This window comes from Vespa crabro, chromosome 3 (assembly GCF_910589235.1).
Source record: "Vespa crabro chromosome 3, iyVesCrab1.2, whole genome shotgun sequence".
Lineage (NCBI taxonomy): Eukaryota > Metazoa > Arthropoda > Insecta > Hymenoptera > Vespidae > Vespa > Vespa crabro.
The window spans coordinates 9,297,242-9,315,161 of NC_060957.1; the positions used below are offsets into that span (position 1 = coordinate 9,297,242).

General features: G+C 31.2%; 4 protein-coding genes across 4 annotated transcripts; 2 read left to right on the forward strand and 2 right to left on the reverse strand.

Annotated features, from left to right (window-relative positions):
* Positions 1-590: 590 nt before the first annotated feature.
* Positions 591-7,051, forward strand: LOC124422591 (peroxidasin homolog). The gene is made up of 5 exons (XM_046959258.1): positions 591-1,387; positions 2,823-3,343; positions 3,425-4,190; positions 4,349-4,703; positions 4,775-7,051. Exons 1-5 carry the CDS (start codon positions 1,167-1,169, stop codon positions 6,830-6,832), a joined length of 3,921 nt encoding a protein of 1,306 aa, XP_046815214.1. The 5' UTR covers positions 591-1,166; the 3' UTR covers positions 6,833-7,051.
* Positions 6,925-8,353, reverse strand: LOC124422602 (acyl-coenzyme A thioesterase 13-like). The gene is made up of 4 exons (XM_046959281.1): positions 8,221-8,353; positions 7,989-8,104; positions 7,692-7,876; positions 6,925-7,422 (listed from the first exon to the last, which is right to left on the reverse strand). The coding sequence occupies exons 2-4, from the start codon at positions 8,067-8,069 to the stop codon at positions 7,269-7,271; spliced, it is 420 nt and encodes a 139-aa protein (XP_046815237.1). The 5' UTR covers positions 8,070-8,104; positions 8,221-8,353; the 3' UTR covers positions 6,925-7,268.
* A 4-nt stretch (positions 8,354-8,357) lies between these two features.
* LOC124422603 lies at positions 8,358-9,227 on the forward strand. Its single transcript, XM_046959282.1, has 2 exons — positions 8,358-8,518; positions 8,597-9,227. The coding sequence occupies exons 1-2, from the start codon at positions 8,489-8,491 to the stop codon at positions 8,888-8,890; spliced, it is 324 nt and encodes a 107-aa protein (XP_046815238.1). The 5' UTR covers positions 8,358-8,488; the 3' UTR covers positions 8,891-9,227.
* Positions 9,228-9,384: 157 nt separating this feature from the next.
* LOC124422601 (pyrimidodiazepine synthase-like) lies at positions 9,385-11,008 on the reverse strand. The gene is made up of 5 exons (XM_046959280.1): positions 10,547-11,008; positions 10,367-10,472; positions 10,051-10,294; positions 9,640-9,861; positions 9,385-9,553 (listed from the first exon to the last, which is right to left on the reverse strand). Exons 1-5 carry the CDS (start codon positions 10,569-10,571, stop codon positions 9,422-9,424), a joined length of 729 nt encoding a protein of 242 aa, XP_046815236.1. The 5' UTR covers positions 10,572-11,008; the 3' UTR covers positions 9,385-9,421.
* Positions 11,009-17,920: the final 6,912 nt, after the last annotated feature.

Here is a 17,920-nt window from a genome sequence, read left to right on the forward strand (position 1 = left end):
TTCTTTGTTCCTCATCGGAAATAGAACTTCATTGTTTACAGGGATACAGCTGTCCTTTATTAAAAGGAAAATGGCATTCGTTTATATACCATGTATATCATTCACGTCACTTTCGTTTTCGTCATACCTATATTAACGGTAATACGTTCCTATCTCTTCATATTCCTAAACTTTAACATATGTATGCATGTATGCATCGCTTATATTCAATTTAGATTTTAAATTCAGAATTATAATAATAAGATCACGATGAATACGTGATATATATACATATATATACAGCATATATACATATATATTATTTATTGATAAAAATTTCCCAACACATATTTATTTAGTACAGGGAACAACGATTTAATCACTGTAAATTATAATAACATCATACTAAATTGATTTCAGATTTAATCATAATCCATCCACGCATAAATTTCATAAGAAAGTTAAATAAGTGAGCATATTCGGACACCCTGTAGGTGGAAGGAACTCGTAGCACGGGAGTAGCGGGCGTCGGCTGGTTAGAAGGAACGAACGTTGTGGGTCGGTGGGAGGTTCGTAAGAAGGAGCGAGGAAAGAGAGAAGAAAGAGAGAGAAAGAGAGGGGGAGAGAGAGAAAAAGACAAAGAAAAAGACAGAGAGAGGGAAAGAAGGTTCGAAGCGTAACGCTTTGGGACGCTGCTCCTCGTGCTGCAGAAGCGAGCAGATCCCGAGCGAGTCTGCGGCTGTCGTAACCCATAGCAGCCCACCGCGTGTTCTCTCACTCTCCCTCTCTCTTTCTTCTCTCTCTATCTCTCTTTCTTGTTCTCCCTCTGTCTATCTTTTTCTTTCTCTCTTTCTTTCGTCGCGAGCAACGACGCCACGTTCGTCTCACAAGAATCTTTCTTTCTCTCAGTATCGGCTCGTCTCGTATAGCACGACGACGACGAGGACGAGAACGAGCCACAAGTGGAGAAGTGGTTTTCATTAAAGAAAAAAAAAAGGAAAAGAAGAGGAGGAGGAGAGAAAGGCATATCTCCGTGCGTGAAAGGATACGCAGAGAGAGAGAAAGAGAGAACCGTATCCTTTCTTCTTTCTCTTCTTCTTCCTATTTCTTCTTCGATGAACATTGTTGTATCACCTGTATCATCATCGAATTACTACAAATCGGTTTAATATATATTCAACAACAAAATGATGAGGAAATCGTTTCTTTTTCGTTTATTCACGTTTTATTTACTTCTTGGCATACTGTCGGCTTCGATTGTACCCAACGTCGTTGCGGAAAGAACGCATATCACACAACACGGACCATCAGAATGTCCGATCAAGTGCATGTGCTATCAGAAAACCATCCGATGTATGTTTCAGAAACTCAATCGCGTGCCACGAGTACCGACCAATACTACAGTTCTGTAAGTGAGATCGTTAGTGTTAAATATTAATCTTTCTTATTCTTATATTCTTCTTCTTCTCTTTTTTTATTTTTATTTTCTGTTTCATTTTTTTAAATATATGAAAAAAATGATCATAAAAAATCATGAAATCATAATTATAAAAAAGAAATCGAATTTATCCTTTGCTCAGGACGGTATTTCTTATTGATATATATATATATATATATATATATATATATATATATATATATATATATAATGTTAATAACAAATAAAATCGTCATATCCCGAGAATTTATTCTAATTTTAGTTACGACTAAAGAAACTGATAAAAGTTGTTATCCATACATACATATATGTATATATATTTATTTATCATACGTTATTATCATTTATGTTATATTTTGACCGCTTAAGATGCTCGCATTCGTTATCTTCAATTGGTAGTAAAATATTCATAAGCCTTTTTTTCAGATTACGTAATTAATTTTTTGTAAAAAAGAGTTATTAACATGTTATCTATTTAATTATCAAAGGATCTCCCTTGTTAGATCACTATTAATAACATTAACATCGGAAAATTGAAGATAAAGAGATTAAAAAAAGAAAAGAAAGAAAAAATATCTAATGGACAAACAATGATCATGTTATTTCGAGAAGTGACGAAGAACTATCGTTAAATTTCTCTCTTTATATATATATATATATACATACACGTATGTGTATATGTGTATTTTCACGAAGCATGCGTTTGATGTGTTGCCTACTGTGTTCGCTATTTCTGTGTTCACCGATCATCGTTCCTGTTCTCCTTTTCTCTATTTTTTTCATTAGCATTCTATCAGTGAAACATTGAGGAAAGCCAACGAACATAGTCGCTGATCATGTCGAATTAATATCAAAAGAAATTGACTTTTGCAATGAATGGAATTAGTCGGGTCAATAAATCATAAAATTTTACAACTCGTGAGATCTTATTCGAACACTGGATTAAATGTTTATTATAAATAATCTACCTGATTATCAGTTATCTTCTTCAATTTTCTCGTTTCGATATTATAAAGTAAATATCGCCTGCTATTGCTCTTCAATGATTGAGATATCATTTATTTTTATGTATCTACGTGTTATGACATACGTATACGCATACAAAGCTACAGCATAAAGAGAGTTTTACATAATACATTTCCACAAACGTGAAAGTTCTTCTAAAAATATTATTTCTTTTTTTTGCAATAACTTTGAAAATTATCAATAATTTTCGATTATTTTTGATCATTGCAATTACCATTAGGTTGGTCATAAATCGTCGATTAATCCGGTAATCATTCAACGTCATTATCAAGCAAGTCTTCGTAACAAATGATCCGTAATGAATCGAACTAGTGATCTCAACATTGTCCTGGCACACCCTTCTATCATTTTATTCGAACATGACCTTGCTCGTTTTCAGGGACATAAGATTCAACAACATAGCAGAACTACGAGCTGGAACGTTTCATGGTTTGAAGCATTTGCACACCCTATTACTTAACGATAATCATATCAAACATATACCAGCAAATGCTTTCGAGGGTGCTCCTAATCTACGGATTCTCTATTTGTATAAGAATCGAATCGAGGATATATCAGCCAATGCTTTCTCTCATCTTCCGAAATTAGAACAACTTTATTTGCATTACAATCGTCTAACGGATATAGGCAAAGGTACTTTCAACAATTTACCGTCATTGGAACGTCTCTTTCTTCATAACAACATGTTACAACGTCTTCCTGCTGATGCCTTCCAAAATGTTGGCCCAATGACACGTCTCCGTCTCGATAGTAACGAACTAGTTTGCGACTGTAATCTCCTTTGGTTAGTGGAAAGACTTGAGAAAAGACCAACTGATGAAATGGCAGCGATATGTCAATATCCTAATGAGATGAAGGGTAAACTGTTAACAACTATGACGAGCAGTGATTTTCATTGCAGTTGAGTAATAGTCTTTTCTCATGAATTTTCTCATTATATCGAGTTCCTTATCATTCCTAACAATGGAAATTGTTTTCCAGCAAAGCCGCGTATAATGGAAGGTCCGGAAGATACCGAAGTTAAGATCGGTGACACTGTAACATTTACTTGTCGAGTAACAGGAGATCCTGAGCCGGAAGTAAAGTGGATGAGAGATTCTAACGAACTTTATGTCGATGGTGAACGGTTTCTTGTTCAAAAGGATGGTACGTTGGTCATATCTGATGTCACTGAGGAAGACACTGGCGAATACGAATGTATAGCCAGTAGCGACATGGGTTCGACTAAATCAAGAAAAGCCAGAGCTTTGATAATCGCTTCATCTTTAAGATTTAGCCAATTGCCAGAATCACAGACAATCACAGCTGGTTCGGATGTTTCATTTGTATGTAAAGCCGAGGGTAATCCCAAACCGCTTATACAATGGTGGAACAATGATCAACTTCTTTCTACTGGTGGACGTATATTACTAGACGATGATGGAAGCGTACTTCGTATTCTAGCCGCAAAAGAATCCGACGCAGCCAGATACGTTTGTCGAGCTAGTAATTCCAATGGTTACGCGGAAACCAGCGTTGATCTCGATGTTCTAAACAGTGACTACAGTCCACCAAAACTAACCTATCAACCTCATGATATGGAGGCAGAACCTGGAGCTATAGTCGAAGTGCCTTGCAGAGCTGAAGGTAGACCGAAACCATTAATACAGTGGAAAAAAGATGGTACTTCTATCGCAGGTGATAGGACTCGTGTTTCTCGTGCTGGTAGTCTTTATTTGTACAACGTCACGTCTCAAGATACTGGAAGGTAACAGTTCGATTTAGAGCTCTCTTGCTATTGAACTTATATATATATATTTTATATATTTTATATATTTTATATATTTTATATATTTTATATATTTTATATATATATATATATATATATATATATATATATATGTATATAAATTTAATCAAAAATAGATACGAATGTTCGGCTGTAAACGATTACGGTCGTGCTACTGCTCAAGCTCTGGTTCGTGTTCGTCAAGTAGGAACGACAGACGCGCTCATTATAAGAGCTTTCAAGGATGCTTCAGAAGAAATAGATAGAGCCATCAATAAGACCTTGAAAAATTTGTTCAACAGCGACGGTACATCTCGACGAATCGATCCATTTCGAGTCACACGATTTCCAAATGCGATCGGTCGTGCTGCAGCTAAGCCAGCAGAGCTTTTCGAAAGAACACTGGTTAATATTCGACGTATGGTGAATTCTGGTGCAGCTGCTAACGTGACCAATGAATTTCATTATGAAGAGATCTTAACGTCCGAACAGGTATGATGTTAAGTATTATTGCATATATTGTCATGAAAGATGTAATAAGAGATGATATTATTAATTCATAGGTACTAGAGATCGAAAGATTATCCGGATGTACTGGTCACAGGAAACGGAAGAATTGTACGAATATATGTTTTCATCACAAGTATCGTAGTATAGATGGTAGTTGTAACAATCTTAAACATCCGACTTGGGGTTCATCGTACACAGGATTTCGAAGGATTCTCCAACCTATATACGAGAATGGTTTTTCTATGCCAATAGGATGGCAAAAGGATCGTCGTTATCACGGATATCCAAAACCAGCAGCTCGTCTCGTTTCGACTACCTTGATATCAACCCATGATATTACTTCCGATGATAGAATCACTCACATGGTAATGCAATGGGGCCAATTTCTGGACCACGATCTTGATCATGCTTTACCATCGGTATCTAGCGAATCTTGGGATGGTATAGATTGTAAAAAATCTTGTGAAAATGCAGCGCCTTGTTTCCCTATGGAAGTACCACCTGGTGATCCTCGTATAAGTAATAGAAGATGCATTGATTTCGTTAGGAGCAGCGCAGTTTGTGGTTCCGGAGAGACAAGCGTATTATGGGGTAACTTAATGCCTCGCGAACAATTAAATCAACTTACTAGTTATTTAGATGCTTCCCAAGTTTATGGCTACGATGACGAACTCGCTCGAGATCTTCGAGATCTAACGACGGATCATGGATTATTGCGAGAAGGTTCTATATTTCCAGGTCGCAAAGCTTTACTTCCTTATGCTTCTGGCCAATTTGTCGACTGTCGTCGAAATCCTTTAGAGAGTTCTATAAATTGTTTCGTTGCTGGTGATATTCGTGCTAACGAACAAGTAGGCTTACTAGCGATGCATACAATATGGCTACGAGAACATAATCGAATAGCTCGTCAATTACGTGAATTAAATCCACATTGGAACGGTGAGAAGTTATATCAAGAATCAAGACGAATTGTGGGTGCTGAGATGCAACACATTACCTTCCAATATTGGATACCACTTGTATTGGGTAATACGACTGACGAACTTTTAGGACCTTACAGAAAATACGATTCTGATTTAGATGCTAGTATATCAAATGTTTTCGCAACAGCAGCCCTTCGTTTCGGTCACTCTTTGATACAACCACGTTTAGAACGATTAAACGAATCTTTCCAACCTATTCCACAAGGTGCTCTACCTTTACGTGATGCTTTCTTTGCACCATGGCGATTAGTCGAAGAAGGTGGTGTAGATCCCTTGATAAGAGGGATGTATGCTACAGCAGCGAAACTCAAATTACCCGAACAAAATCTGAATATCGAATTGACGGAACAACTCTTTCGTACAGCTCATGCAGTAGCTTTGGATTTGGCTGCTATGAATATTCAACGTTCTCGAGATCATGGTATCCCAGGTTATTTGGAGTGGCGAAAATACTGTAACATGTCGCACATAGAAACTTTCGATGATTTAGTCGTTGATATAAAAGATCCTAAAGTCCGACAAAAACTTCGAGAACTCTATGGGCATCCAGGTAATATAGATGTATGGGTTGGTGGTATTCTCGAGGATCAACTTCCTGATGCGAAGGTCGGTCCATTGTTTAAATGTCTCTTAATAGAACAATTTCGTCGGATTAGAAATGGTGATAGATTTTGGTACGAGAATCCCTCTAATTTCCGACCTGAACAGTTAGCCCAAATACAACAAGTTACCTTGGCAAGAATACTTTGCGACAATGGTGATAAAATTGATCGCGTACAACCTAACGTTTTTCTTTTACCAAATGAAAATGATAACAAGTTTATCTCTTGTGACAATATACCATATTTAGATTTAAGTATGTGGTCTGATTGTTGCGATAATTGTGAGGACGATAGTAATATTATATCTCGTTTCCGACGAAACGCCGCTAAGTATTTATCGCCTATGCATAATAATCTAGAATTTCAAGTAATTTCCGCCAAAGATAGCGAGAAAATAGATTATTTGGAAAAAATGATCGAGGAGACCGAAGAGAAATTTGAAAAACTTCAAAGATATGCAGATGCTTTATCACAGAGGATAAACGAATTAAAATCGTTATTATCTAATGCCAAAACGTTGAAATAACATGATAAATATTATATTATTCGTTAGAGAATTTTTAAATGTATTTTTCTACACATTTCTTTGAAATTTCACACATGCTTTTCATCAACACCAAATTTCTATGCATTTATTGTATATATAGTAAAGATGGTAATACAAATACGTGTTAGAAGTATGAGAAAGAATAGAGATCCCTTTTTCTTTCTTTCTTTTTTTTTTTTTTTTAGGGAAGTTATACCAGATGCTAATAAATGTCTGCAGATATTTTGGATTATATTTACAATTAATTTTATTTCGCTAAAAACTTCGCAATAATTTTAATATATTTTTATGGATACATCAATCAGAAAATTATCTTAATTATTGAGATAAGTAAATGTTTTTGTTTAAATATCTATGTATATACATATCTTTATGTAACATATTACATAATAACTATAAAATCCTAGAGATTTCTTCATGCGATAAACTTTATATGCTGGCCATTAGCAATAATATCTTTGCCATTATTTTTTGTAAAATCTACTGCAAGATATGCTAGAGTACGTCCAGCACGTATAGTTTTAGCATCAATTGTGATCATTTCACCAGGAAATGCAGCTTTCATATATCTGTGCCATTGACATATGTAAAATGAAGAAAATTTAGATACATATATATTATAAATAGAAAAAAATATTTTAAATCCTATTACACAATTTGCGTGCTCTATGTTAAGTTATTATGAGAAAAGCTAAATATATATACAGTAATGAAATACATACTGTATAAAGATAATAGTCAATTATGAAACTGAGATTGCATGGTAATGTAGATAATGTACACCAATATTAATATAAATATTGTAATAAAATAATAAAGATAAAGTAAAATTTCTTACGAAACATTAATGTTTACAGAAACTCCTGGAACACCAGTCCCATATGTCATTAAAGCATAAGTGGAAACACAATCGACAAGCGTAGCCGTAAAACCTCCATGTAAAGAACCTCCTAAATTTAAATGTTCATCAGAAACTGTAAATTCTGCTTTGCATTTGCCATCCCCTGCAGAAAGTATTTTCACCTACGTGATATATGTATAAATTTAATTAACATTCTTGAATTATGAGATATGCACTGTACAATTGAATAGAATGACAAAAGAAAAAAAAACATCAGCAAAGAAACACACATACGTTTTTCATACATTTTCCAAAGCCATTTTTTTGACATATGCATTCAACAATACTTTTAATAAGTTCAACACCTCGCGTCATTTTATTTTTGTTTGGTTACCTTTCTTATTCACTATCTAAGTAAATAAATATTAAATATAAATTAAAAACTCTATTCTTATTCTTTTTAATTATCAATGAAATATTATATAATTGATAAATAACATTTTTCTGAATAAATATTAAATATGACCTTTTTTGACCAAATATTTCACATGCACTCTAAAGATCTTTTTCCGATACTGAAGTTAATGCATTGTATTTACACAGCGTTAGATAATATATATGCACACACAAACACACACATATATATATATATACACACATGTATATATATAGATGTATATAATGACTATACGTGACACAGCAATTATATACTAGCAAAAAGATTAATTGTAAATATATTTCAAAAGATAATTCTTAATTTAAAAGAAGTGAGAAAGGTGATACAATTACGAAACATGTCTGAAAATGACACTGTCATGGTTAAGGTATCTGATATAAATAATTTGTAAATATATCTCCAATTATTTAGTACTTACCATAACCTATCTTTTGTTATTATTTAGATGCTTCACGTCGAAGATGCATTAAAGGAATCATTACACCGAGTGGAAGTAATAGAAAAAAGATTGAAAACTAAGTTACTTACCATTGAAAATCGTGAAAGATTGGAGAATGAATTAGAAGAAGTTAAAACAGTTCTTAAAATAAACGAACAAAAATTATATGGTTTACGAAAAGAGAATACGCGATCTTTCATGATTGCAGCTAGCATTATTTTTATCTGTTTTTTAATTTATGGTTTGTATTGTATGTTTAATACAAGAGAGGTTTCCAAACATTTTGTACATACAGTATAAGGAACTGTATTATGTGTTTCAAGTATTATCGGTATAATTACACCGATATATTTTACCATTTTTATATTACAGAACTATACTTGTTTTTTATTCAAAACAAAAATTAAATATAAATATATTACAATATACTTTTACATTTTATACAAATAATATCAATAATATAGAAGTAGATCAACAGCATTAAAGTACATTAGGCAAGTTAATTAACAATGTTTGTTATGTCACTGTATAACATCGATATAAATTTAGTTATTTATATATATACATATACATACATATTAAAAAAAAAACATAAATAAAATTTCAAAGAAGATTGCTTTATGTTAAGCATTGTAAATCTGATAATATTTTATTTATATATTATATAAATGCAGCATCATAGTTCAATATAGTATTGAACAAATTGTTATCATTTTTAAGTTAGTTATTTGTACGTAGACATGTATAAACAATTATTAATTAAGTTATAATGTTATCATTCAAACTTTAATGAGTTAAGTTTTAGAGGCCTTTATTATCACATATTTTTAGTTAAAGATTAAGTAGTAAATCGTATTGAGGTATTCCAGCAAGTCGACTACGCATATATTTTGTATGTATTTCAGCATCCAAATAACTTTCTTTAACTGCAGGGTCCTCTTTCATAGCATTTCTCCACTCGAACTACATATACCAAAATATTATAACATATATAAAATATACTTTTGATATACAGATATTCTATAAGAAAATATTAGCTCTTAGCTTACCAATCTTAGAAAGCGTTCTCGAGATATTATGAATTCATCTCCACGCAAAATCCGGATAATATCTGCTCTTTCGCACCACGGCCAAATCATTAAATCCAACATGCCAGGTGAAGTACCTCCAAAGAAAGGAGTTCTTCTTTTAACAAGTTCTCTATCAAAAAATTCCAAACTAGATAAGGCTTCATTATATAAATCACGATCTACTGTTGTTCCAGTATATAGCTGCAAAAAATATCACATAAAATTAGAATTCATAAAAAGGAAAGCTAATCAATTTCAGCCATAGTAGCATTTTAAGGTTATGATTATAAAATATTAGAAGAAAGTAGAAAAAGAATAGTTAAAATAAATAAAACATCCAATGAAAAAAAAAATATATAATCAAAACTACAATAATCACTCTGTAAGAACCTTGTACATATTGGTAATAACTCCATTAAATCTTTTAATCAATAGTTTATCCTTAGCTTTAGCAAAAGGACTGAATGGGCACAATTTATTTTGTGGATAAGCTTCGTCTAGATATTCTGCTATTATAATACTTTCATACAATATTTCTCCTCCTTCTAATTCTATACAAGGAACTTTTCCAAAAGGATTTTTCTCTAAGAACCATTCTGGTTTTTGGGTTAAATTGATATAAACAACATCATATCTGTAAAAAATAACATATATATAAAAGATATGTAATTCGTGATTAAAAATTTTTTAATTAAATTATACATACGGAATTTTTTTGGTATCTAAAACCAGATGTATTCTTTGAGCATATGGACAAAAACGCATACTATACAAACGTATTTTTCCAGGTACAATAGGTGGTGCGACTGATCCTAAAAAAAATTATGAAATATTACATATCTCCAATAATTCTAATTATTCTAATTCAATTCTATTTTATACTTACCCGTGGTTAAATGTTTCGTACTCATTTTAATTGTTCGTTAGATTATTAAATAAATTCTTATAAAGAAATATGATTTCTAATCGCTTCAAGCGACAGTTGGCATTTATTTCGTTCGAGTGAATCGCTTACAATAAATATCGATGAGAAGAATTTGTCGGTTGATTGTCGACAGACAAACATACGGCGTCTTTGTTATTTCGTCATACATATATGTATTATATATATATATGATTACTTCATATCGTATAATTACATGCAAAACCGAGAATATGTAATCTCCACCTTATACATCATACATACACATACGCGAGTGCACGCGGGCGCACGCACATATGTTAAACATAACATTATTCGATAAGACTGTTTCATTATTCCTGGTTTTATAATGATTTATGCTAACAATGGTTTATGCTAACAATGGTTTATGCTAAGCAATTTTAGACGTAATTCTTGAACAATTTTGATGAACGAAATCTCATTTTAAAGATGAAAGTTGAAGCGAGGACATGAATTTACCGGTTTTGAAAATTTTTTTTTTTTTTTTTTTTTTTTTTTTTTTTTTTTTTTTTTTTTTGAATAAAATGTTATCAAAAAATGATATTTATTCGACAATAGTTTATGGATAAAAAATAAAGCTTTTAAAAAAATTCGAGAAGGCCAAGTCCTCACTTAAATCAACCTTTTTAAAATGAGACTTTGTTCATTAAAATTGTTCAGGAATTACGTCTAAAATTGCTGTTGGCGTGAATGCTGTTTTTTTGATATATTTCGTAAGAAAAAAGTTTCTTACAGTGGCGCCCCTGTAACTTTACGACAAAGGAGAAGCTCCTCTACTCTCGCTACTGAATTTCATATAAACTCTAGAGTGGTATGTGATTAGTTTTCGTGAAGTAGACGATTGCTTTCTTGTTAGGCATGCGTAAATCGATGTTCAAATTTTCTGATTCATTTCAAACCCAAAGAAATACGTCCGCCATGTTCATACACGGAGAAACTACAGTAACTTCCCCTAGCATTTTAATAAACTTTTGACTGATTATTTTATGATAAAAATAAGTAGATACATGTTCAGTTGTTCATATTAATGGGTTTTATGAATACATTTTATAAGTATTTATAAGTAGTTTCGCGCCGAATTTTTGCTCGATTTTTTTCATTTTGCCCATTCCTTGCTTTAACAAAGTTAATCGTTATAAATATAAATAAATATTTAAATGGAGTAAAATATCGAAACGCACGATCATTACCTTTTTACAAAGTTAACAAAAACAAACTTTCTATTGACTTTGATTGTTATTGAAATACATTTTTCTTACGGATTTCGATAAGTAGATATCGGAACTCTCTCTCTCTCTCTCTCTCTCTCTCTTTCTAAACGCGAAAACTTAAAAATTAATACTAATTTTATAATTAATACTAATTTTATAATTATTTAAACAATGTATAACGTACTGAAAATACATTAAACTAATATTTAAATAATAATACATTGGATTAAACATTAAATAGCTCTTAACACGTGTTATAAATAATATAAATTTTTTCGTCGATCATTTCTTTATGTACTCCGAGGCTTAAAGATCGAAATACTATCTTTGGTATTGTTACGTTTAATCATCTTATAGATCCCATGATTTTCTAAATATTCAAACAATTTACAATGTACTCGGAGTATGGTGAGATAATATTTAAACAATAGTATATTAAGTTAAATATCACATAGCTCATAAGACGCGTTAAATATAAATAATAATTTTCATCCAGCTTTCGTCGATTTTTTAATGTCAACTTTTTAATGATCTTTCATACAACAAAAAGGGATAGAAAATTAGCAGACAGAAGCTTTTTTTTAAATGTAAATACTCGACGCTTTTCAAGAAAATCGATTATTTTATGAAAGAAACTATTGATTACAGTTGAAGAACTTACTCTTACTACTTATGAGTAATTCACTTTAGTGGCACAATAGTTGAAACGTCAGCGTTAACATTTTTATACCCTGTGTTTAAATCCATCAATGATTTTTATTTTCTTATACTTCTTATTCTTTATTTGGGTGTATTATAAATAAACGATTGACATATTCTTTTTATTATACAGTAAAGCTTTTTTTTTCATTACATATGTATAATTACTTATTATCATTTGTTAATAAGGCATATTATAGAATTACATATTGGATAATGCAGTGTCTGCAGCTTTTCCTCAGGTGTTGTCTTTGGGAACAAGTATGTGAAAGGTCAGTTTTTACAGTACAGCAACCGATTCTAATAAAAGAATTTGAAATATTCAAGCAAGATTATTCAAAAAACTGTTTTAATAACGATTCATATTCTACATATAATTAATTTTGCGAAAAAATAATAATTTTCGTATCATGTTGCATTCAAAATAATACCATGGAGTCTTTATCGTAAGTTTGAACTGGCCAAATGAAAAAAAACTTTGCTGTGTAATAAAAAGAATATGTCTATTATATGAATTCAATTGCTTCAAAGCAGCATATGGGTAAGTTCTTCAACTATCATTAATTGTTTTCTCTGACAAAATAACCAATTTTCTCAAAAACCATCAAGTGTTTGAAACTAAGAAAAAATACCTGTCTCCTAATTTTCTATCCACTTTCACTATATGAAAGTTCATCAAAATCGAAGACGAACCTATCTGATTCGCCTCGTAAGAGTTGTGCTCGAAAGATTCTAATGAACTTCCGAAAATGACTCAACAGCCTCATAATTATTCTCATGAGTCATAGTTTGTGGGAGCTTCTTATGTATATAGTCTCTTATTCGTTTCGTGCCGATCAAGGTATGATAAAACTATATTATGAATTTTGCAAGCTATATCATGTCTTACAAAATATACTAGTGTTTTAATATTATCTTATCGTACTCCGAATTCATTTTACGTTTTTTAAATTATTATATGATCGCAACTATAAAATAATTAGATGCAAACGTAAGAAAATAGATTATTTCGATGTTTAGTTTTCGGAGTAAGGAAAAAGTTTTCAGAGAAAAGAAACTAATGTGGTAACTAGAATGACAATCTAATTTTCATTTTTGTGGATATTAAATGATCGACGATGACTGAAAGAAAGTTATATTGTGTACAACGCGTCTTATAAATTATGTGATGTCTAAATCAATATACTATTGTTTAAATATTATCCAATCATACTCCGAGCACATTGTAAATTATTTAAATAATTATAAAATCATCAGATCTATAAGATTAAACGTAGCGATAAAGAGTATTTCGATCTTTGGTCTTCAGAGTATGAAAGGAAACTAACGTCGTAAGTAGCACAACAATCTAATATTCCTTCTTGTTGACATTAAACTATTGACGAAGACTGGAAGAAAGTTATATTAAGTTCAACGTGTCTTGAGAGGTTTAATGATGTTTATCGGAATATACTATTGTTAAAATATTACATTATCGTATTTCATATACATTGTACATTGTTTAAATAATTATAAAATCATCGTTTTTCTAAGATGATTAAATGTAGGCGTATGGAAAGGATCAAATATTTCGATATTTGATCCTTGTAGTATGGAAGGTATTTTTATAGCAATAACAATACAATAACAATAACAATATTGATGTAAAACGAATTACCTGTATTTTTTTACTTAGTAGATAAAATTGCATTGTGCTACTATCGATGATTTTCATTTATTCGATATAACAGTATCGCACTAATATCGTCATTTTGTTAAGTCGGAAAAACATGAATGAAAATAAGTCACAGCTTATTTTATAAATCTTACTGGCGGTTGATAAAATAGAAAACTAATTCGTCAGTATTCGGTAAAATAAAATCTTTTTACCAATGGTTGATAAAACAGAACCCTTCTATACCGAGGGTATTCACTATAAACTATTCTTTAGATTTGTGGAAGTGAACTCGCAGTTTAATTTTTGTAAAAATAATTTATTATATATACATGCAATAGATTGAATTAATATATAAAATTGATTATATATAAAATTGATTATATATAAAATTGATTGTTTAATTTGGTAAAATAACATACAAACACAAGGATTCTACCTGCTGAGGCTGGTGCGATGATCAATGCAAAAAACCAGCGATTTCTAAAGTACATATATAGATATTTGCTATTCTGTTAATAATTTCTCGTAAGATTTTTACATCTCTGATATATGTAGGTTTAACAATTACCTTAAGAAAATTAGTCCAGAATATTAATAATTACTGACCGCAGAATCTCTGTGAATTAATTTGGATACTGTAAATATCCAAAAGTAAATATTCTATTCAATCTCTAAGTCATGGAGACGTCCCCACTTTCGTCCAATTGAATAAGTCTGGTGTAGGAAAGGTATAGTTACAATTTATCAAAGTTTAAATGACAGGAGAATCATATTGTCACCGACCATATGAACTTGGATTTATGCCATAACGACTGTTTAGCAGTGAATTACGACTGTATAGCAGCCGAAGAAATATGTACAGTTTGTTGTTTGTTGCAATATGGGCAAATCAATGAGAAAATCATTCTCATCGTGGCAATATATATTACACCGAATAAACTAATTTCTCGGATTATTGATTTTATCCATGATTGCTCGTCTATAGCACAGAAGGTGCTACTCTATTTGATCAAAAATTATGATAAAATACCTATGATTTTGACTGGTGATTTCAACATTAATTTTATATCATCTGAAACAAAACTATTATTTGAATTTCTAAGTTTGAAATTCAACAATCTAGCAATGTCAATTACCAAATCTTGGATTGCTATCAGCGCTGTATTTGTCAGATGCGTTGTATTCGCTGATTTGTCAATCTTCAATTTATATATCATATTTCAATTATCATAAGTCAATAGTCTGTTTATTTGTTGGATTATAAGATAATGGACACGTTTAAAATATAATAGTATGTGCAAAGAAATATTTAATAAAGAAATATAAAAGAAATATAAAAATAGTATATGTAAATTGAGATATTTGTGAAAAAACTTTATTTTTATGCATAAAATATTTTCGTAAAACACTATTTTGTGATGTAATTTTTTTCAAAAAGATAAAGCTTTTTCAAATTGTTTAATAGAATTAAACTGTCACGTTGGAATTGTTTTACCGACTGTGAATAATTATATTATTAACGTTCTGGACTTTATAAGGGATTGATCAGGTATGTATCGATGATTTGTTTTTTACGAATTGTCGGTAATGTTATGCATAGCAAAGATAACGAAATAAAATGTTAAGATAAATTTGATAAATTTTCTTCTTTCATTTTTATCGTTTACAATTGTAATCATTATCATAAAGTGAGAACTATAACAATTAAAAAAATAAATAAGTTATAATTTATAACATTTTTTTTTTTTAATTTCAAAATAATCACTAATTCTTATTTCATAAGGTAATCTTTTAATCAATCAATTTCAGAAGGCAATCAGATATGAGGAGTTACGATTATGAAAATGAAGTTTTTATATACTTTAAAAACGATTCGAGAATTTTATTGATAGCTAGAAAGCATGATCCTGCACGGTGAGAGGTCGCTTGTAGTCCTCTAGAATTTTATGACAGGACTTGATTGAATTGAAATCGAGTAACAAAATATCGATTAGATCGATCAATAATTAGCATTTTTTCGGTTAAATTATGAAGACGAAGAAATTACGAAGCGAATAATAAGAAAAGAGAGAACAATCGTAAAATAGAAAATCCATCTTGTGGCGAGCAATGTTTGAATTATCTTCAAGTAAACGAGAAATTGAAGTTGTTCGTTATATTATATTAGTACCTATAATTTCATAAATTAAAAAAAGCGGAAAAATATTTGAAACTTATTTTTCTGCTTAAACATTATGAAAAGTACGTATAATTGATTTTTCAAAATGGCAACGTTGTATTAGGATATATTATATTTATCTTTCGATCGTAAGTAATCAAAAATTACTTATATTTTTTTAATAAATTTAATTAATAAGTAGTTTTTTTAATCAAAAAACTACTTATATTTTTTTAATTGATTTGTTATATTATGCCAAAAATAATAATTAAATATTATAGCTGTATAATAATTTAAAATTCGATTAAAGTGGATCGATTGTTAACAGAGTTTATTTTTCTCTCAAATAGCCGAAAATTACTATCGGCAAATACGCATTACATTATGGAAATACTATATCAACGTAACATCTAATAGATGCTACTAATATATAATTACATTTCCATTTTAACTTCCATTCAGACTCGAAGTCGTCGATCTAAAAGATTTTTCTATTAAAAAATCATTTGAAGATGTCACCTTGATGCACGTAGTAGCATTCGAGTAGTTTTTATCCTCGCTGAGTCAAGATTCTCTCATTTGATAGATGTTCTTCGATGGCGCAAGTAGTTCGATGAATATTATTTATGTATTGATACAGAAAAGAAATCACTATTCGAAACCATTAGAAATAAAACAAATATACGAATACTTCAAATGGAAAAATCTCCGATGACTTTTTAGATTAAAATAAAATAAAAATAAAAATCGTATCCGTTCTCGTCGTTTTATTAAATGGCCAACGTAAAAAATTTATTTCTTTGACTGTCCTCAAGTATTTAGGAGGATAGAAATAGCTTATATCTCGATTGTCTCTTTGTAAAATATAACTTTTTTTTGGAAAATGGAGGAGTAGGTAAGTAGTTAGTAGTAAATTACGATAGTAGAATATATAACTAGAAGGTGAACTGTGATAGTAATGTACTATGGTAATAGGTATATAGGTAATAGATAAAGTGGTAGTAGTGAGCTATAGTAGTAGATATATATGTAGGTAGTAGGTGAATTAATAGTAGTGAATAGATAAATAGTTAGAAGAAGAAAAATAAGAATAGGAGAAGTACACAAAACAGAATAGCTAGATTGTAACGATAGAAATAGATACAAAAGAAAAGAAGTAGATACGTAGGTGGTGTTCCAGAGAATAACAACGGAGTCGCGAAAAGGTGACGAGAAGAGAGAAGCTTCGGTGTGTTCTTGGTCGAGAAGGATGATGAACGGGGTAGATAGAGAGAGGGAGAGAGGTTTCAACGTAGAAGGTTGTGAAGGAGGAGGAGGTAAAAGAGGAGTAGAAGGAGGAGGAGGAGGAGGAGAGCAAGGTGGAAGAGCGCGGGCGCTGATTGGTAGCAGAATCGATTAGCCGAGCCGAGCTAAACCTCCGGCAATGTGGCAGCTTCGGCGACGCCACGAATTTCCCGAATGGGGGTTTCCCGTTGGGGCGGTCCCGAACCTAGGGAGGAATACCTCGCTTTTCTCCATGGCAACCCGACCAATTCGCCAACCGCCGACAACCAAGGCTGACCTACCGTGTTCTTTGCTTTATTTCTTTTCTT

Excerpts from the sequence above, each read along its gene's own strand:
- LOC124422591 (XM_046959258.1), top strand. The coding sequence starts at position 1,167 with ATGATGAGGAAATCGTTTCTTTTTCGTTTATTCACGTTTTATTTACTT. Across the intron at positions 1,388-2,822 it reads CCGACCAATACTACAGTTCT|GGACATAAGATTCAACAACA; the intron begins GTAAGTGAGATC and ends GCTCGTTTTCAG. Across the intron at positions 4,191-4,348 it reads ACGTCTCAAGATACTGGAAG|ATACGAATGTTCGGCTGTAA; the intron begins GTAACAGTTCGA and ends AATCAAAAATAG.
- LOC124422602 (XM_046959281.1), bottom strand. The coding sequence starts at position 8,069 with ATGACGCGAGGTGTTGAACTTATTAAAAGTATTGTTGAATGCATATGT. Across the intron at positions 7,877-7,988 it reads TTGGAAAATGTATGAAAAAC|GTGAAAATACTTTCTGCAGG; the intron begins GTATGTGTGTTT and ends TATATCACGTAG. Across the intron at positions 7,423-7,691 it reads TCTGTAAACATTAATGTTTC|ATATATGAAAGCTGCATTTC; the intron begins GTAAGAAATTTT and ends TCAATGGCACAG.
- LOC124422603 (XM_046959282.1), top strand. The coding sequence starts at position 8,489 with ATGTCTGAAAATGACACTGTCATGGTTAAG. Across the intron at positions 8,519-8,596 it reads ATGACACTGTCATGGTTAAG|ATGCTTCACGTCGAAGATGC; the intron begins GTATCTGATATA and ends GTTATTATTTAG.
- LOC124422601 (XM_046959280.1), bottom strand. The coding sequence starts at position 10,571 with ATGAGTACGAAACATTTAACCACGG. Across the intron at positions 10,473-10,546 it reads TACGAAACATTTAACCACGG|GATCAGTCGCACCACCTATT; the intron begins GTAAGTATAAAA and ends AATTTTTTTTAG. Across the intron at positions 10,295-10,366 it reads TTAGATACCAAAAAAATTCC|ATATGATGTTGTTTATATCA; the intron begins GTATGTATAATT and ends TATTTTTTACAG.